Source organism: Lepisma saccharinum, chromosome 15, assembly GCF_977018435.1.
Source record: "Lepisma saccharinum chromosome 15, izLepSacc3.1, whole genome shotgun sequence".
Classification (NCBI taxonomy): Eukaryota; Metazoa; Arthropoda; class Insecta; order Zygentoma; family Lepismatidae; genus Lepisma; species Lepisma saccharinum.
This window is the reverse complement of record NC_139243.1, coordinates 24,691,836-24,708,720: the sequence shown is the minus strand read 5'-3', so window position 1 is coordinate 24,708,720 and position 16,885 is coordinate 24,691,836. Positions and strand designations below refer to the sequence as shown.

Sequence of the window (16,885 nt, the reverse complement as noted above, 5' to 3'; positions counted from 1 at the left end):
TTATTAGAACAACTCTGAACTCCTATTTGCTGTAACATGAAATTTTGCCTCCAATTGGGCCATAAAATATCCAGCCAAGTTCTTCCTACAATTGGTTGTGGCAGATTTTGTTTACAAACAAAAACATTCCTATTATATTTGTTATCTCTCCACAATACATCCAACATAACCTGACCTTCTAATGCTAATGGTCTTCCGTCAGCATTTTTCAAATTCATATTTGCAGGTTGAATCTTTAAATACGGTAAAGATTGATCGAGAAATCTTTTATCAAACACACTTACAGAAGCTCCAGTATCGATCTAAAAATTAACTAATTTACCATCTCAATTCAGATCAATTGTACATTTTTCAGTATTGTGTAAAGTTCCAACTACAGAGTTAAATTCAAATTGCCGTTCTTTAGTAGAACCATACTTGTACCTCGGTAACTGGAAAGTGTGCAAGGGCTCGCGTGAAATTAACAATTCTTGATGTTCCTTTTCTGCATTCGACTTAATAGAATCTTTACATTCTTTTGAAATTACATCAAGAGACACATTTCTTAAGCAGCTGTTAGATTCAGCGGATTTACTTTGTAAACTTGATAAGTTTTATATCTGTCGGTTTATTACGAAATCTACAAAATTTCTGAATATGTCCAAAGAATCCACAATAATTACATCTAATTTGCTTTAAATAACATTTACCTTTTTTATGCGTCTTTCCACACTTATAACAAATCCATTGTCTTGAAGTTCCAGGTTTCTCAATAACTCTGCTCTTCTCAAACTGATTATTAAAGTTAGTTTTCCTATTGGAGAAAGCTTGGAAAGGTTTAGTCTTGTTTTCATGAAGCTTATGTACATTATAATCAGTAGCAAAACCTTCTTTTTGATGGAATAGCCGTACATCTTTCTCAACCATTTCCATATTCACGGCAATGTCGTAAGCTTTAAGAAAGGAAACGTCGCCTTCTGATAACAATTTCTTTCTTGTAACTTCACTGCTAACTCCAAACACCAGCTGATCTCTTAGCATATCATTTAAGAATGCTCCAAAGTTACACTTAGTAGCTGCATGTTTAAGAGAAACTATATATTCAGACACAGGTTGACCTAACCCTTGCTTCAGAAGATGAAAACGGTATCCTTCTGCAACTACATTATGCTTCGGTTGAAAATGATTCAACAATAAATCTTTTGTTACTTCGTATGTTTTACTAGCAACAGAATCTGGAGTAACTAAATCCCTTAAAACATCATATACATTTCCTCCACAGAATGCAATAAAATGACTAATTTGCTTTTCCTTTGGAATGCCATTAGCAACACAAATCTGTTCAAACCGCTCCAAATACGAATCAATGTTACCTTTATCTACATCGAAAAGTTCCAGAATCTGTCCTTGAATCCCATACATAGTCGCCAAATTGTTGTATTACCAACCACGGTAATATGCTATAATAAATCATGTGGGTTCGATTTTATACAAAATAATAATTTAATCCATAACTAAGAATATACATACAACATGGCTAACTCCATGCTTGACAATACCAAATCAACAAAACAATTGAACATCTATGTTCAAAGATATAATAACATCATAGATGTTTCACAATCTAGCTACTGCAGTAACCATACTTCAAACTACATGAATAATTCGATTTTATTTAACGATGATTTTTACATTGTTAATATAACTGTATATCAGTGGCGGCTTCTGATCATGTTCACACGCACATGCACACCCAAATGAATCTGCAATGTACGTAATTTCTATTACACTTATTCATAAAACGCAATCTTCTTCAAAACATCAAATGTCCCAATTCCTTCCACTTATATCCATACTTCACCAACGTCTCTACCTGCCGTCAGTCTCTCGCATCGACTGCTGTTCATACTTTTCGAAGTGAGCTACGTTTCTCATTGATTTTAGCAAGCGAGAAGAGAGAGTAGCTATGCTCTTGTGGCTTTGGTTAGTCGGCTTGTGAAGGGCTCCCTTCGCACACAAACTTTGTGAGAGACGACCCCCAAACATTGGCTGCCATCCCAATTTCGTCACTGTTGCAACCCCGTTTCATTCCACTGTGTGAGAGCAACACACACATCACTGCAAATTGAGGGAGATATCTCTTAGAAAAAGGATATTAAGATGGGTTAAAGCTGTACGACGAGAGAAAATTCCCCTGATCCTGTAGTCGAGTTCTCAAATCTATGCATTGGCGGTAGAGTGAATGATGCAATCAGAAGCTTCCATTGATACTCTGCCCCTCCGTTGCCACAACGTGGAGCGCTGTTAAATTCATCTTTATCCAATGAAAATATGTATTATAAATAAATAAAGCTGAGGTGCACACACTTAGCCTAAGACTACCAGCTACCACTTTGAACCAGAATATATAAAATTACATGTACATAGCCATGGGCGTCCGGAAGGGGGGGCAAGAGGGGGCCGTGGCCCCATCCTGGGAAATGAAAGTCAACCAAAAATTTTGTATTTCACACATATAATTTCATTTTAGCCACAATAATATGTATTAATTATTGCATGAACACCATAAATTCAAATTTAAGCAATTTTGTTTAGGGAACAACACTATTTTTGGGGAAATGTGCCTTTTTTACCCCCCCCTGGAAAGAAATACCTTGGTTGCCCCTCCTTGGAAAAATCCTGCGAACGTCCATGTACATGGCGGTGTTTTTATCATAAAATACGCAATGCAACCCCCCTCACCCGTACTCGTGAGTTACGGATCCTGGCGCCACTAAGGGCAAACAGTGGCAAAATGAAGTCACCCTGACTGGACTAGTTTCCTTTTCATTCCAAGGCAAGTTTTCTCAGAAGAGGAACACGTTAGCCCGCAAACATACAGCAGACGTGCAAACCTTTGAAACGAACATCATATGTGGCGAGGAAATAGAAAGTATATACGTAATGAATATAACAAATTGAGCAAATTGAAGCTATAAGAACTTAAGATCTTACCTGCATTGGGACGTTGACACACCCGAGGAAATCATCCTGGCTTCCAGATCGGGCGCTTTGTGCGATTTGCTTGAAGAACCGACCAAGTCCTTTCACTCCCCTCACCTCGTTCAATTTGCTCACCGCATCGAATACTGAAGATTCGTCATCATGGTCCCTGGCAAGAAAACATTCATTACTCATTATTAGTATTCCTAAAGCGACTTTTTTTTAAAAAAAAAAAAAACAACAACAACAAACAACCACTTAGTTACAGTTAAAGGGTAGAGGAAAGTAGGAGTATCTAAATATGGAATAGGATTGTAATATGGAAAAGTAGGATTTCTCTCCTATTAGATCGACCACAAGGAAAAAAACCTTGGGACAAAAATCCCCGCGCAGCTTTCCCTTCTTCCCTCCACCTCTGGCCATAAGGAAGCATGGTCCATTTCCTCCTACCCTCCTCGGGGGAGTACGGTGCACAGGAGTCGCGGGTCTGCGCAGGTTGTTTTGCTCGTGGTTCCACTTATACATGGCGCTGTACCCTATTGGTGGGGTCGGGAAATAATGACCAAGCGGTATATTAGTGCTATTCAGCCTGCTGTGAAACATGTGCGGGACAGGCGGGAGATATTATTTTGTATTATTTGCAGTTGGTGGATTATCGGAGGTGAGTTTTTCTTATGTTGTTTCTTCTCCAAATGTAATATAAATGTAATGATGGTTATGCAGTATTGATATAAATGAGAGGGTATGTCCTATTGTGAGGTTTCAATGACTGTCGTTATTAAGGATAAACTTTTCTGGACATGAAAACAAAGATGGCCAAATTCATAACATGTCTGGGGGACAGTACCAGGATAAACGTACCAATAATAATAATAATAATGCTAATAATTAGGGATATGACGAACCTGAAAATTTACCGATGCCGATGTACTCACCGATAATTTTTGGAACCGATACCGATGCCGATATTTAACCGATTCCGTTACATAAGATTATTAAACAGAAATGGGATGTTATTTTCAGCATGACAAAAATAAATTTGCTATGTACATTTCTATTGCATATCATATGTATATACATATATATTCTCAAGAGTGCGAATGTACATTTGCATCTACAAAATGTTATGTGAACCTTTAAGAAGAACATGGATTTTCAAGAGATTAAACATTAGTACACAAGCAGTTCTTTGAAATGCAAAATGAATTCCTGTTCTGCCAGATTCAACTTCAGAAACACGAGATTTGGAAGCACTTCAGGAAGTAACCTACTTCTTCTCTTATCGCAAATCTGTTCAGCAACACTGAACACTCAATCACTGAATACTGATGCAGCAGGTATGCTCAAGTATTTTCTCAGGACTTGCTTCAGGTTTGAATATTCATTTTTGAATTTCCAATACAACAGCAGATCCTGGTTCAGCAATATACTGTTTTATTTCCGATTTATAGTTAGGTTGATCCTCTGAATGAGTTTGCAATAATTTTATTACAAAAACTCTACAATAATGCCGAATCATAACCAAATTTTCAATAAATCTTACAAAAATAGAATATAAAACTCATTAGAAGGTAAAAACTCTAGTATAATCTGTACCGGTTTAATTATCAGATTTTTGCCGATTCCGATACCGATGCCGATGTGTCAATTTCGGCCGATTTTCATACATCTGTAATCGGCTTCGGTACATCCCTACTACTAATAATAATTTTATTATAACATTATTATTATTATTATTATTGATTTGCTTAATTTTCTTCGTTTTTTGTGCGACTTTTGGCTAATTTGCGAAGATGGAGACCAGTGATGATGTGATGAAATTGATGAATGGACACTCACAAACATCCATGCCCAAGCCAGGATTCGAACTCGGGACCAACATTATTAATATTATTATTAGTACTAGTAGTGGTAGTAGTAGTAGTATCAAAGACGTTATTACCCTCGTAAATTATGCAAAAAGGGGATAAAAGTTGGTGTTAAAGCATTTGTGTTGCAACGTCCCCCGGTTGTACACCAGTCATCACAAAGTTAGTCCGCTACTCCTTTAGTCGGGAACATGAGAATCTGCATATCATCAGAGCTTGCTGGGTAGAAAAGAAACACAACACTGTTTTCAAAGTTAAAACGCAGTTTTATAATCGCGTATATTTAATAATCACTTACCAATAAAACACTAGAACATTCAATACTAACGTTGGGCAATTCCCTCACATATAGCGAAAGTCAAAGTACATAATTAATTGCTTACTTTCAACTTATCGGCAAGAAGAAAACTCGGAAACCCAAAATCTATACTTGAATTCCCTCCGTTTCCAAGTTCTTATTATTCTTCATCTTCACCTGTTTTTCAATCTCAGTCTGTCGTCAGGTGAGAAACATTCAGGTTGGTTCACTTCCTCTGCTGAGATGAGAAAGTGACGTCAACACGAACAGATTTTGACGTATTTATAAACATATATAAAAGTTCGAACTACAACTATATAAATCTAACTATAATTGTCTGTGACAAATTGCACATTATTTGAAGTAACAAACATTTAAAAAATCTTAACTTCTTACAAATATAAAACCTTAAACTCTCAGGTTCGTTACAGTGTTCGAACAAACGATTTGAATGACCTTTTCAACACGTTAAATTTCACATTAATAATGGAAAACAAACACACAAACTATTTTTGAAAGAAAGAAAATGCTTGATAAGTGCATTCCAAATACAAACGTTAACATGTATAACTTTCATGCACGATATATGTTTCACACATTAGCAACATGGAGCGACGTGAACACTAAATTGTGTACGTATTCAAAGTTTCTTTTTTTTTGGCCTCCCCGATGGCGCAGTGGGCAATCGCCTTGTAATCAAGGGGTCCCGGGTTCGATTCCCGATGGAGGCACATAGTGGTTCGGATCCCACTTTAAACTGTAGGTCCAGTCCCGATTAGCCTTACTGTGCATAAAGTGGGCTTAAAACACCAAATCAATCAATCAAAATCAATCAAATCAAAGTTTCTTTAATACATGAATATACAACATATATTATTTAAATAGCCTACATTGCACAACCAACTCATCCATCTCACAAAAAACCAAGAGCAAAAATTACATAAATTGTGTCTCAAATGTGCAAGCTTCCTTTCCTCGAAACAATTGTTCATGCATTTAAAACAAAATCAATTAAGACAAGTCTTATTTCTCTATCTGGTAATTTACAATGCATAACAGAAAACAATGCTACATTGAGAACGAAGCGAGCAAGAAAATTTTTGGATCCAATTTTTTTGCAGACTGAAATCAATATTGATTTAATAGGAGCAAATAATTTCACATGAGGCAAATGCATTCTTCTTTTATAACTTTTGTGCCTCCCCGATAGTGTAGTGCTAACATCGTCACCTTGTGATCAACGGGTCCCGGGTTCGATACCCGGTGGAGGAACATGACACAGTGGTTCGGATCCTACTTTAAACTGTAGGTCCAGTCCGGATTAGCCTTTCTGTGCGTAAAGTGGACTTAAAACCACGACTACCGCCGCCCCCTAACTACGGTTCTGAACTTGATAAGAGTATGAAAAGCAGGGATTGCGAGCGAAACGAGCAAGAACATTTTACGAAAAGTATTTTTATTTGCATAAAATTTGAAGTTGTGGGCGGTAATTACCCTCTGCAGGCTCACTTGGCCGTCCTAAAAACTCATTTCCGTCCAAGGTTAGGGGGTCAATGCCTCCCCTGTGGTTGCGCCACTGAAGGGGTTGCAATATGGAGTATTCCATATGGAATACTATTTAGTATACAGCCTTACCATTTTTTGGTTCTCTTTTTAAATATTAGTAAGAATCGAAACATAAAGGAAGAACAAAATATGATGGCTACAATACAAGCCGCAAGAAATAAAACATGGGGCATCTAAAGGTGGCAAAATTACATAACGTGCCCAGAATAATTTTACTTAATTTAGTCTCATCAAGGCAGACACCACAGGAAGCGGTATTGAGGAAGCTGGGAAGGAAACCAATTCTTACACAAGAGGTGGAGGAACAATTGCTGCAGTATCTTGTTAGTGACAGCAAACGTTTTGGGTTGGTACCTCGCTAACACATCTCGCTCCTGTCCTATCTACCTCTGATTCTTATACTCCAACCTCTGCCCACCATATATTGAATATATTTCCTATATACAGGAAATAGAATGTCTTTGGATGATTCAGACTTCTGGTCTGAGCTACAGTGCATCAAGGTTCATCAAAACGCATCAACTGATAATTCATCATTTCACGTGTCTCAACCTATAACGCTGAAAGCAGGCGTGCCGCAAGGATCGATATTAGGCCCCCTCCTCTTCACCCTTTACACTGCAGTTTGCAGCAAGTCATAAAATTCTTCACTCCACATTTTTACGCAGACGATACCCAGTTATATTTCTCAGATCATTACGCTTCGTTGGAACATAAGTTTCAGTCACTAAATTCTGACTTGAACAGGGTCAGTAACTGGTGTGTATCTAACGGTCTTAAAATAAATCCAGAAAAATCCACTTTCATAATCATTGGTTCTAATTATTCAAGGTCGTTAATTAAAAATATGAAGATCGAGCTCAAAATGAAAAATTTGCCCATTGTCAGGAATAACACTGCTAAAAATCTTGGTCTGATTTTTGACGAAATTTTTGATTGGACAGAACACGTAAAGACGCAATGTAGGAAAGCTTATGGAACACTTAGGAATCTGAATCGTTTCCGTGACTTCCTCCCTGCGGAATGCAAGCTAAGACTCATCCAAGCATGAATCTACCCTTTGTTCGACTATTGTGATAATGTTTACGGCCCTCAACTCTCGCAAAAGCTCAGTAAAAAAATACAAATGGTGCAAAATGCCTGCTTCCGATACATTTTTCAAGCAAAAAGATCCGATCATATTCTTCCATTCTTAAATAGTAATCAGGTTCTTACCATGGCAAACAGAAGGAAGTTGCACTATCTCTGTTTTATACGCCGCATACTGACAGAAGGTAAACCGCAGTACCTGTTTGAGAAGATGCATTCCCGTAGGGAAATCCATCAGTATGTTACCCGCAAGCGGAACAACTTCGATTTACCCCATCACTCTACCACGGCCTACAAATCATCTTTCTCCTTTTCGGCTCCCAAAGCATGGAATGCATTGCCTGCAAATATCGCTAGTGTAAACAATCCATTATATTTCAAAGGTAAAATAAAAGATCTGCTGTTAATGGAACAATGGCAGAGTCGGGGCACATACTGAAGGTATCAAATCACTCACTAAAAGGAATTGTATTATTGTATTATTACTATTGTCTTTTGTATTTCTAGTTACACTTTTTTTTTGTATGCAACTGATTCCTATGTATTTTTTTTCTTTCTTCATTTTTTTAATTTTTAATTTTTTTTATTTGTATTATTATTATTATTATTTTTTACGTTTAGCTTACTGCTCCATAAGTTTATAATAATCTCATATGTATTATCATATTGACAAGGGTTAGGTGGCAGAGCAGCCCTTGGCTGAACCTCGCCCGCTGAATAAAGAACATTTATTATTTATTATTTATTATTATTATTATTGAAGTGCATCTAGACTGAAAGGAATCCTCACTTGAATCAAATGATGCATTTCGGTGTTTCTCTCACGACATTCAAAAATGCACCAAAATGCATCAAATGTGAATCTGATTCTTTGAAGAAGCCATAAGACACACTTTAGTGCATCAATCGATATGATGCATTTAGTTCTCTGTGTGCACGTCGGAATGCAGGCGGACACACAGTCATATAAAGAAACTGGCAAAAACAGAAGTACGCTTGTCAACGTTGCTTCGGTACAGCGATGTGATCCCTTCAGATTTTACTTCGCAACTGAGTTTGTTGACGCCCATCGGACCACACGCCCCCGAAACTGATTGGGGGACAGGAGGTGCCAGAAATAGGTCAACCGCCAGTTGGAGTTACGATCAGTATAGAGGGTCGCCAAGAATGTGGCCTCTTCGGTGACCTGACATAACCTCCTTTGTAAATCACCAAGTTTAACATCAATAACCTAATACTTTTAACAGTGCAGACCTCGTCACAGTCGACACGTTTAGTAGCACCGACTCTGTGTCTGGAGCCGGCCCCCGTGGCGGAGTGGTTAGCACATCACGCTACGACGCCAGGGGTCCCGGGCTCGAATCCCGGCCTGGGCATAGATGTTTGTGAGTGTCCATTCATCAATTTCATCATATCATCACTCATCCCCATCTTCGCAAAAGTGGCACAAGAAACGAAGTAAAATCAAGCAAATCAATCAGTGTTTGATTTGATTGATTGTGTTGGTGTTTTAAGTCCAGTTTATGCACAGTAACGCTAATCGGGACTGGACCTACAGTTTAAAGTAGGATCCGAACCACTATGTGCAGGTATCGAACCCTAAACCCCTTGATTACAAGGCGACGACACGCCATCGGGGAGGCCCAAATTAATCTGTTTGAAAATGAACTTAAATTATGTGGAGTTGCATTACACACTGGAGTTACACTGGCTTGCAGCAGATTTCTTAGCGTTCATTCATTAAAGCACGATGTGTGAAACTACATCATAATAGCTCAATGACAATCTTCCTTCATTGAAATGTTCAGTGACTTTTGAGACACCGTGTATTTTCTGCTTAAGTTTAGACCTGCTTTTGAACAACAAGAAGTGCTTACAACTTTAAAAGAACAAGTTGTTCAGTTTAGGTTTATTCAATCATGCAACGCAATCAGGCGAGTCAAATTGCCCCAGGAGTGAAGGGGGAAGGGTGATATTTAAGCAAACAAGCGAAGATTGGGAGGAGGGCGGGGGAGGTTGTGAAGAGGAAGTGAGGAGGTTTTCAAGTGAAAATATTGACGAGACCAGACCTTGCCGTTGACATAAAAATGCCATCTAGGCCAAGAAATCAATAACAGACTTCCTTGAAATTTTACATGAAGGTTAGTTCATAACGTGGGCAGATATAGGTGCGTCAATTGTGGTTAATGAACGCAGACTGGACAACGAGGAAAACGTCACCACATAAAGAGACTGTACACTCAACGGCAAAAGAAACGGTAGCGAATTGTCCACCACCAGTTTCAGTCGGTCTGTATTACACAGTGTGATGGCAATGAATTGAAATAAAGACGTCAATAAGCAGAGCAATATCTGCTTCCAACCAACATAGTTTCATTCCTTAAACCAACACAGGCAAAATAGCAGTGGACAATTTGCCTACCATTATCTCTGCCGTTGACTGTATCTTCTAGAACAAAGTCTCTCTTAAAATAGAAATTACATTCACTGAACTCTGCAAATGTATGGGAGACGTATCTAGCAAATGACGAGAAATTTACGATGTGTTTTTGACCTTGGCAAAATATGAGACGCTCTAATAGCTACAAAATGAGTATTTTCTGAAGAATTTTTTAAATTAGATGCACAGATAAATCGGTGTACCTCGTTTAGAAAATCGGAAATTTTGAAAATGCCAAAATTCGAAAACGGGTGTTTCATTATTATTTTTTGTGGGGGGAGGGAAAGAAACCACACGCTTGATCCGAAAACAAATGCTGCTATTCTGGTCAAAATCTGGGCGAATGTTGAGAGTTTGTTCGTAATTTAACATGAAATGGGCCACATGTGGGTATACGCGCAAGGAGAGCCGCGGTGGCCAAGTCATTAAGACGTGTAATTTCCACGCGGAAGAGCCGGGATCAATTGCCGGGGTCTGTGATTGCAAGTGGGAATGTCCCTGCGTGGGGCTGTTCTGGGGTTCAGCAAGCCTCTAACAACACCTGGGTGAGACACTGGACAGGTTAAGCCGGCCGGAGCGTGGTACTGATCACGTCATCTCCGCGACGAGACGAGATTGTGAATGTGTGGGTTCCTACTTCGACCCCCCCCCCATAGTTACCTTCATCACATGTTGCAATGTGCAGGGAGTATCTTCACACACACACACACGCACTTAAAGCCTCCCCGATGGCGCAGTGTTAACGTCGTTGCCTTGTAATCAAGGGGAAACGGGTTCAATACCGGTGGAGGCGTATAGTGTTTCGGATCCCACTTTAAACTGTAGGTCCAGTCCCGATTAGCTTTACTGTGCATAAAGTGGACTTAGAAGATCAAATCAAGCAACGAAACACGCACACTTAAAAATTTTCCTTACCACTTAAATATAGGTAAGTACTTACAGTGTTGTGTTCGTTTTTAAGGTCACTTTATGCAAAGAAAGGCTAATAGGGACTAGACCTACAGTTTAAAGTGGGATCCCAATCACTATGTGCCTCCACCGGGTATCAAACCCCGAGACTCCTGGTTCGGGTTCAACTGTAGCTACTATAGTGCTACGCTAGAGCACCAAATAGTTCGCACAAACGACGCTAGATGGCAAACGGAATGGAGAGCTTCTTCACTCGAGCGAATAACGCTCAAACAGGCAAAACGAGCGGTATACATTCGAAGCCCAGTAGTACAAGTATAAAACCTTGATTTGTCTGTGGTATTGGGTCCTCAAATGTGGATCGTGAAGTGTAAGGCGCAGTGAGACTGAACATATAATCTCCATTTTAAAATTTAGTTTAGTCTGTCTTATGAATATACAGTGATATATGAGTTTGTTTGATTGAGTTGTTGTGTTAAGTCCCCTATATACAGAGATATGCTAATCGGGACTGGACCTACAGTTTAGAGTGGAATCCAAACCACTATGTGCTTCCAGCCCGTTACGAACTAGGGATCCCTTGATTATAAGGCCAGCGATGAAAAAGAAATACATGATTGTGGTTGTGGGCTAAAACTACCAAGGCAGACATTTTCCATATAGGGGAAAATCCGCCAAATCCGATTTCGATCAAATTTGGTATACACCCTTCCTTTATGGTTGAAAGAAACCCCGTAAATTCTTTTCACTCTATCTCAAACGGTTTTCATTTTACAGCACTTTGAAATGTCATTAAATCAGTGTTGTTTGTCACTCTTGAGACCCTCGACACAAGATACCCTCGCTTACATTTTATTTCTTTTCTCCTTAACCAATCATCAGATCTCTTTGAAATTTTACACAAAGTTCAATGAAGTAATGGGGATTTCAGAAAAAAAAATACCTCAGCACTCAAGCAATTTTACAAATGCCTATAATAAGACAAATAATGGATTTGTAGCCTAATTTTTGTGGTGGGAAAACTAGGTTACGAAAATCTGAATTTTTATCATGTCGGTATGATGGAACCAAAAGGAATAAAAACAAAAATGTAGAGAAAGAGCATGTCTTTGCAATGATTTTCAACAAAAGTGTTTGGTTCCAAATAATAACCCTTTTAAGTAATTTCAATTAATTTTTGTAAAAAAAAAAATACTAAAAAATAATTAAAAAAATAAATTCAGCATTAACGAGTTGATCGCGAATATGTCCTGGGTTGCACCTAAAAAAAATATGGTAGACCTACATATAGAACTCTATATCTTGTCCCAGGTAACTGTGGAGCAAGACGGCGCAAAGCGGCAGAGAAGCGAGGGAATTTGAGTGGCCAGAGCGAAACAGTAGACGCTGCTGGGAAGGCAGTCGCTCTCACGTGTTCATTGGTGGAGCCGTCTCGCGTCACTACTTGCGCAGAGACTTGTTTTCGTTTTCCTACTCCACAGTTAGCTGGGACAGAGTATAGTAGCTACAGCGTCTGGCTAATCTATCTAAGCACTATGTGGAAATAAGCTTCTTCTCTACAGACCAACCCACACACACACACATACACGACGCAACTGCACAGTAATCCTTGCAAAACATCTCTCCCAGGTTTCCTACCCTGTGGCGTCCTCTTAGCGTCGAATTCCTGCTCTGAGTGGAATGCATCCCCGGCCGAAACTCGGTTTACACGTGCAGTTGGAAAAGCAGGGCAGATTTACCGGGATCAAGGGTTGATCAAGAACCAGGGCAGGGAGTGGGAAGAGGCGTCGTCATGGCAACGGAGCTTTGGAGGCAAACTCGGTTCCACATATATACCGAGTGGGGGAATGTCCCTTAAGAAGGAAGGACGAGGAGCGACTAAGGAGGGAATTACGTCATCGAAGAAGGGCGGGATCCAATTTCTCATCCACTTACGATTGAGTCCACTGTCTTCTGCCGGAAAGCTTTCGCTGCCAAATTATCCCTGAGATGGTCCAGCGATGATCATGAAGCTTGTATTGAAGTGTCTAATCTTTTTCATCTCGCCAGTTCCCTTGGTGATAACTAGAGCTCGGAAGTTGAAGAAAAATAATTTTCTTCCCAGTGTCCGAAGACGAGGCCCAACATAATATATGTTCATTTTGGGTCATTGTAGGCCAGAAAAAAGGTGGGTTTTATTTGTCCTTTTTTGCCTTTTTCGGCGTTTTTTGGCTTATTGGTCCTTTTTTAGCCTTTTTTACGTCTTAACGGCCTTTTTTTTGCAACTTCACCTTCTTCTGTAACCCTAGTGTGGTTAGGCCAAATATGATTTTTCAAATATGATTTTTCAAATAATGTTAATCTAAAAAATATATAACGTCTGAAAGAAGATGCATTTCATTCATATAGTTTTTTCGCACTGTGTGTTCCATACCACTAGAATATTGTCTTTTCTTTATTCATTAAATATGTAATTAAAACTGAAGTTATTAATTAATTTGGATTACATTTATACCCCCCTTTTTCCGTTTAAGGTCCTTTTTGATATTTTTAGGTCTTTTTATAGGCCTTTTTTTGGCAATTTTATAGGTCTTCAACTTCCGAGCCTTAGAGATAACTGATGCTTTTCGGATTCCGTTTAGCGGGTGGAGGCGAGCATTTGGTGGTGCATTAGTTTCGGAATGACGTCGAAGTTCAAAAATAAATTTACCCACTGGCATACCCAGGAATTTCTAAAAGGAGGGTATAGCTTCCAATTTCTATGTATATCGTGTTTTACCATCTTTTCTGTTCAGTAACTTCGCCTGTAGTGTTATATGTATGTGAAACTTGGTCCCTTACAAGAGGAACATAAATTAAGATTATTTGAAAATAAAATCCTTAGAAAAATATTTGGATCTAAAAGGAATGAGGAGACAGGTGAGGGGAGAACATAATTTAGAACTGCTAAATTTGTACTGATGCCCAGATATTGGAATAATCAAATAAAGAAGACTTAGGCGGGCAGGCCATGTGGCACGAATGGGAGAAGAAAGAAGAGTTTACAGGATTCTTGTTGGGAAACATGATGGTAAGATACCAGTAGGAAGGCAAAGAAAAAGATGGAAGGATAACGTTGAGATGATCCTAAAGGAAATCGTTAAGGAGAGAAAAGATTGGATTGATCTTGCCTGGGATAGGGACAGATGGAAGGCTTGTATTGCTGCAGTCATAAAACTTCGGGTTTAAGAAGGCTAGAGAGTTAGTTAGTTTCTGTTTTAAGTAATATTGGATATGAGCATACCCAGCCCTTTTTTCCAAAGCAGGGGGAGGCAAAACTTCATTCCAGGAGGGCAAACAACACTTTTCCAGTCAAAGCAACGGATGTAAAAAGCACAATGAACCAGATGAAATTTGTCATCGCTCATTTTTCATTGGGAGCAGGTACCCCCTTTGCTCCCCCGCTGGATACGCCCATGTATTGGTCCTAAATGGGTGTTAGAACGCAACCAACTCGTCTTGGACACGCTACTGTATTTACCTCGTGCATTGGAGTGCTGTTATCGAAAAGTTTCTGCAAAGTGCCAACTCTTGCGGAAGGCCATGACAAAAGAGGTGCCTGATTGTCGAAATGTTGCAATTTAAAGTTAACAAGGTGCTGAAAAAAAAGGGTCAAAATCGCACATTTTGCAGCCCTGTAATTCCGGAAATACAAAATATATAGTAATATTATTAAGCGTTGTTTCCATATTAAAGACACTGACGTTGCTGACCAAGGAAGTTTATTCGATTTAAAGGTACTTTACTTTACTTTAAAAATGTGTTTCAGTGTGGCTAGTCACCCTGCTAGGTGTATACAGTAAAACCTCGTTAATCCGGACTAATGGGGGGATAAGTTGACCGGTTTAACGAAAGTCCGGATTAACTGAAATAACCTAAAAGAACAGTAGAAAGTGCATTACAACTCCGTTTATAGCATCAAAACACGTTTGTAATGGTGTATTTAAAGGGCATAGGCCTAAATACACTATACATTACAGTACAAAATCTGCGGGAAATATAATTTCATCAGTGGTTGACTGCCTTTTCTTTTGGAAGTTCTCTTGTTCACTTCTGGTCACATCCAAAACCTTTCATTCTGCTTTTTTTTCTTTTGCCTGTCCGGATTAAGCGAAGTCCGGCTTATCGGGGTCCACATTAACGAGGTTTTACTGTATATACTTTCTGTTTGTGTATTACATTTTAGTTTAGATTTTCGTCTGAGGAAGACCCTGATAAAACGTTACAAGTAATGTGTTTTTAACTGTAAAAAGTAAACTGCCTTGGTCAGCAACTTTAGTGTTTTTAAAATATATGGATCTGCTCAGTTGGCCGTTTCAGTATGCCAAATTTCAAATGAATCAAAATATGTAAGATTGAAAAGTACCCCTTCGTTGGTTGATCTTACATGGAATGGCCCCAAGCTAGAATAAAAATATTTGGAAATGTTCAACATTGTATCGTACCCCCCCCCCCCCCCGGATAGTGTAGTGGCTAACGCTCTCTACTTGTAATCTTGTACTCTTGTACTTAGCACTAAGAGCACATGGTGGAGGGGGGAGTGGATAGGCAACTGCCCCTTGCCCCCTAATCGCTGCCACTGATCTGCAAAATTTTAGAAAATATTGAACGCATTGTAGTTGAGGTAGTATCAGAATCACTTAACCACCCACGAGTAGGAGTGCTAATAACAATATATTTTATAGGATATTAATAACATGGAATTTTGTTAGAGATCAAAGTGAGATAGTTCAATTACATAGCAAAAAATGGAGCCCTTACGTAATTGATTTAAACTTTCATTGGTATGAAAGTATTTCATTTTTCTTTGAGGATATAATATTGATTCACTAAATGTCTAATTGGCAGTATTAGGAGGGCAACAGTCCCCGCTTGCCCCCCGTTCGTACGCCTATGCTATAAACTGTAAGCCCAGTCCTGAAACGTACTAAAAAAACCTTACAAAACATTTGCCAAATACTGTGTATTTTATATATCCGATATACTACTCTCTCCATTGATGGAACAAATGGGGGACTAAACTCAATGACATGTTCATACCTTCCCCAAAAATCAAACCTGGGACCATGGCTTGGATGACAGGAATGTGTGAATGCGGTTGGACAACACTTTGAACAACTCTTATAGCACATGTTAGTACTTTCTATGCAATATAAATATAACTGTCTGCATGTTAAAGATATGTGCGTAAAATCAAGCGGGACGTCACGGTTCGAAAATATCGGCATCCGCGGCATGCCGCGCCGTCTGCAGTCACGCGCTACCTCGGCCCAGAGCCAAAATGAACGCACTGCAAGATGATATTGTAATAACTTATAGATTGTATTTCTTTCGTTTGTTTGTCTATTTATTTTATTTTACTTCGCTTTTCTGCCACTTTTGGCTAATCGCGATGATGGCGATAAACGGTTGTGAGATTAAATGGATGAAAAGGCAATTTGAGCTTTTGCTTTGGGGCCCAGACTCTGGGAGAAGCATATGATGTACTGAGGGTTATTGAGTATCCCCTAGTTTATAAGGGGACCGGAGGCCTTGCCCCCGATATTAAAATAAAAAAACAACAACTTAAAACACTGAATTTTAGGTTTTTTAGATTAGAAAATATTAAATTTCCTCGATTAATTAAAAAAATATTAATTAGTATATTGGTTGTCAGTTTTAAAAGAAGCAAAACCGTACGATTATTGCATTTTGCATTTCATTATTTTTTTATTGATACAATACTCGTATTACTTT

At 38.9% G+C, this 16,885-nt stretch overlaps 1 protein-coding gene across 3 annotated transcripts in view; it reads right to left on the bottom strand.

Annotated features, from left to right (window-relative positions):
* unc-13-4A (BAI1 associated protein 3) overlaps window positions 1-16,885 on the bottom strand; it is a 747,588-nt gene that overhangs the window by 135,133 nt on the left and 595,570 nt on the right. For all 3 annotated transcript variants that reach the window (XM_083136749.1, XM_083136752.1, XM_083136751.1), the window contains exon 9: window positions 2,974-3,130. In XM_083136749.1, coding sequence (XP_082992875.1) covers window positions 2,974-3,130 — 157 coding nt within the window. The remainder of the gene's footprint in view (window positions 1-2,973; window positions 3,131-16,885) is intronic.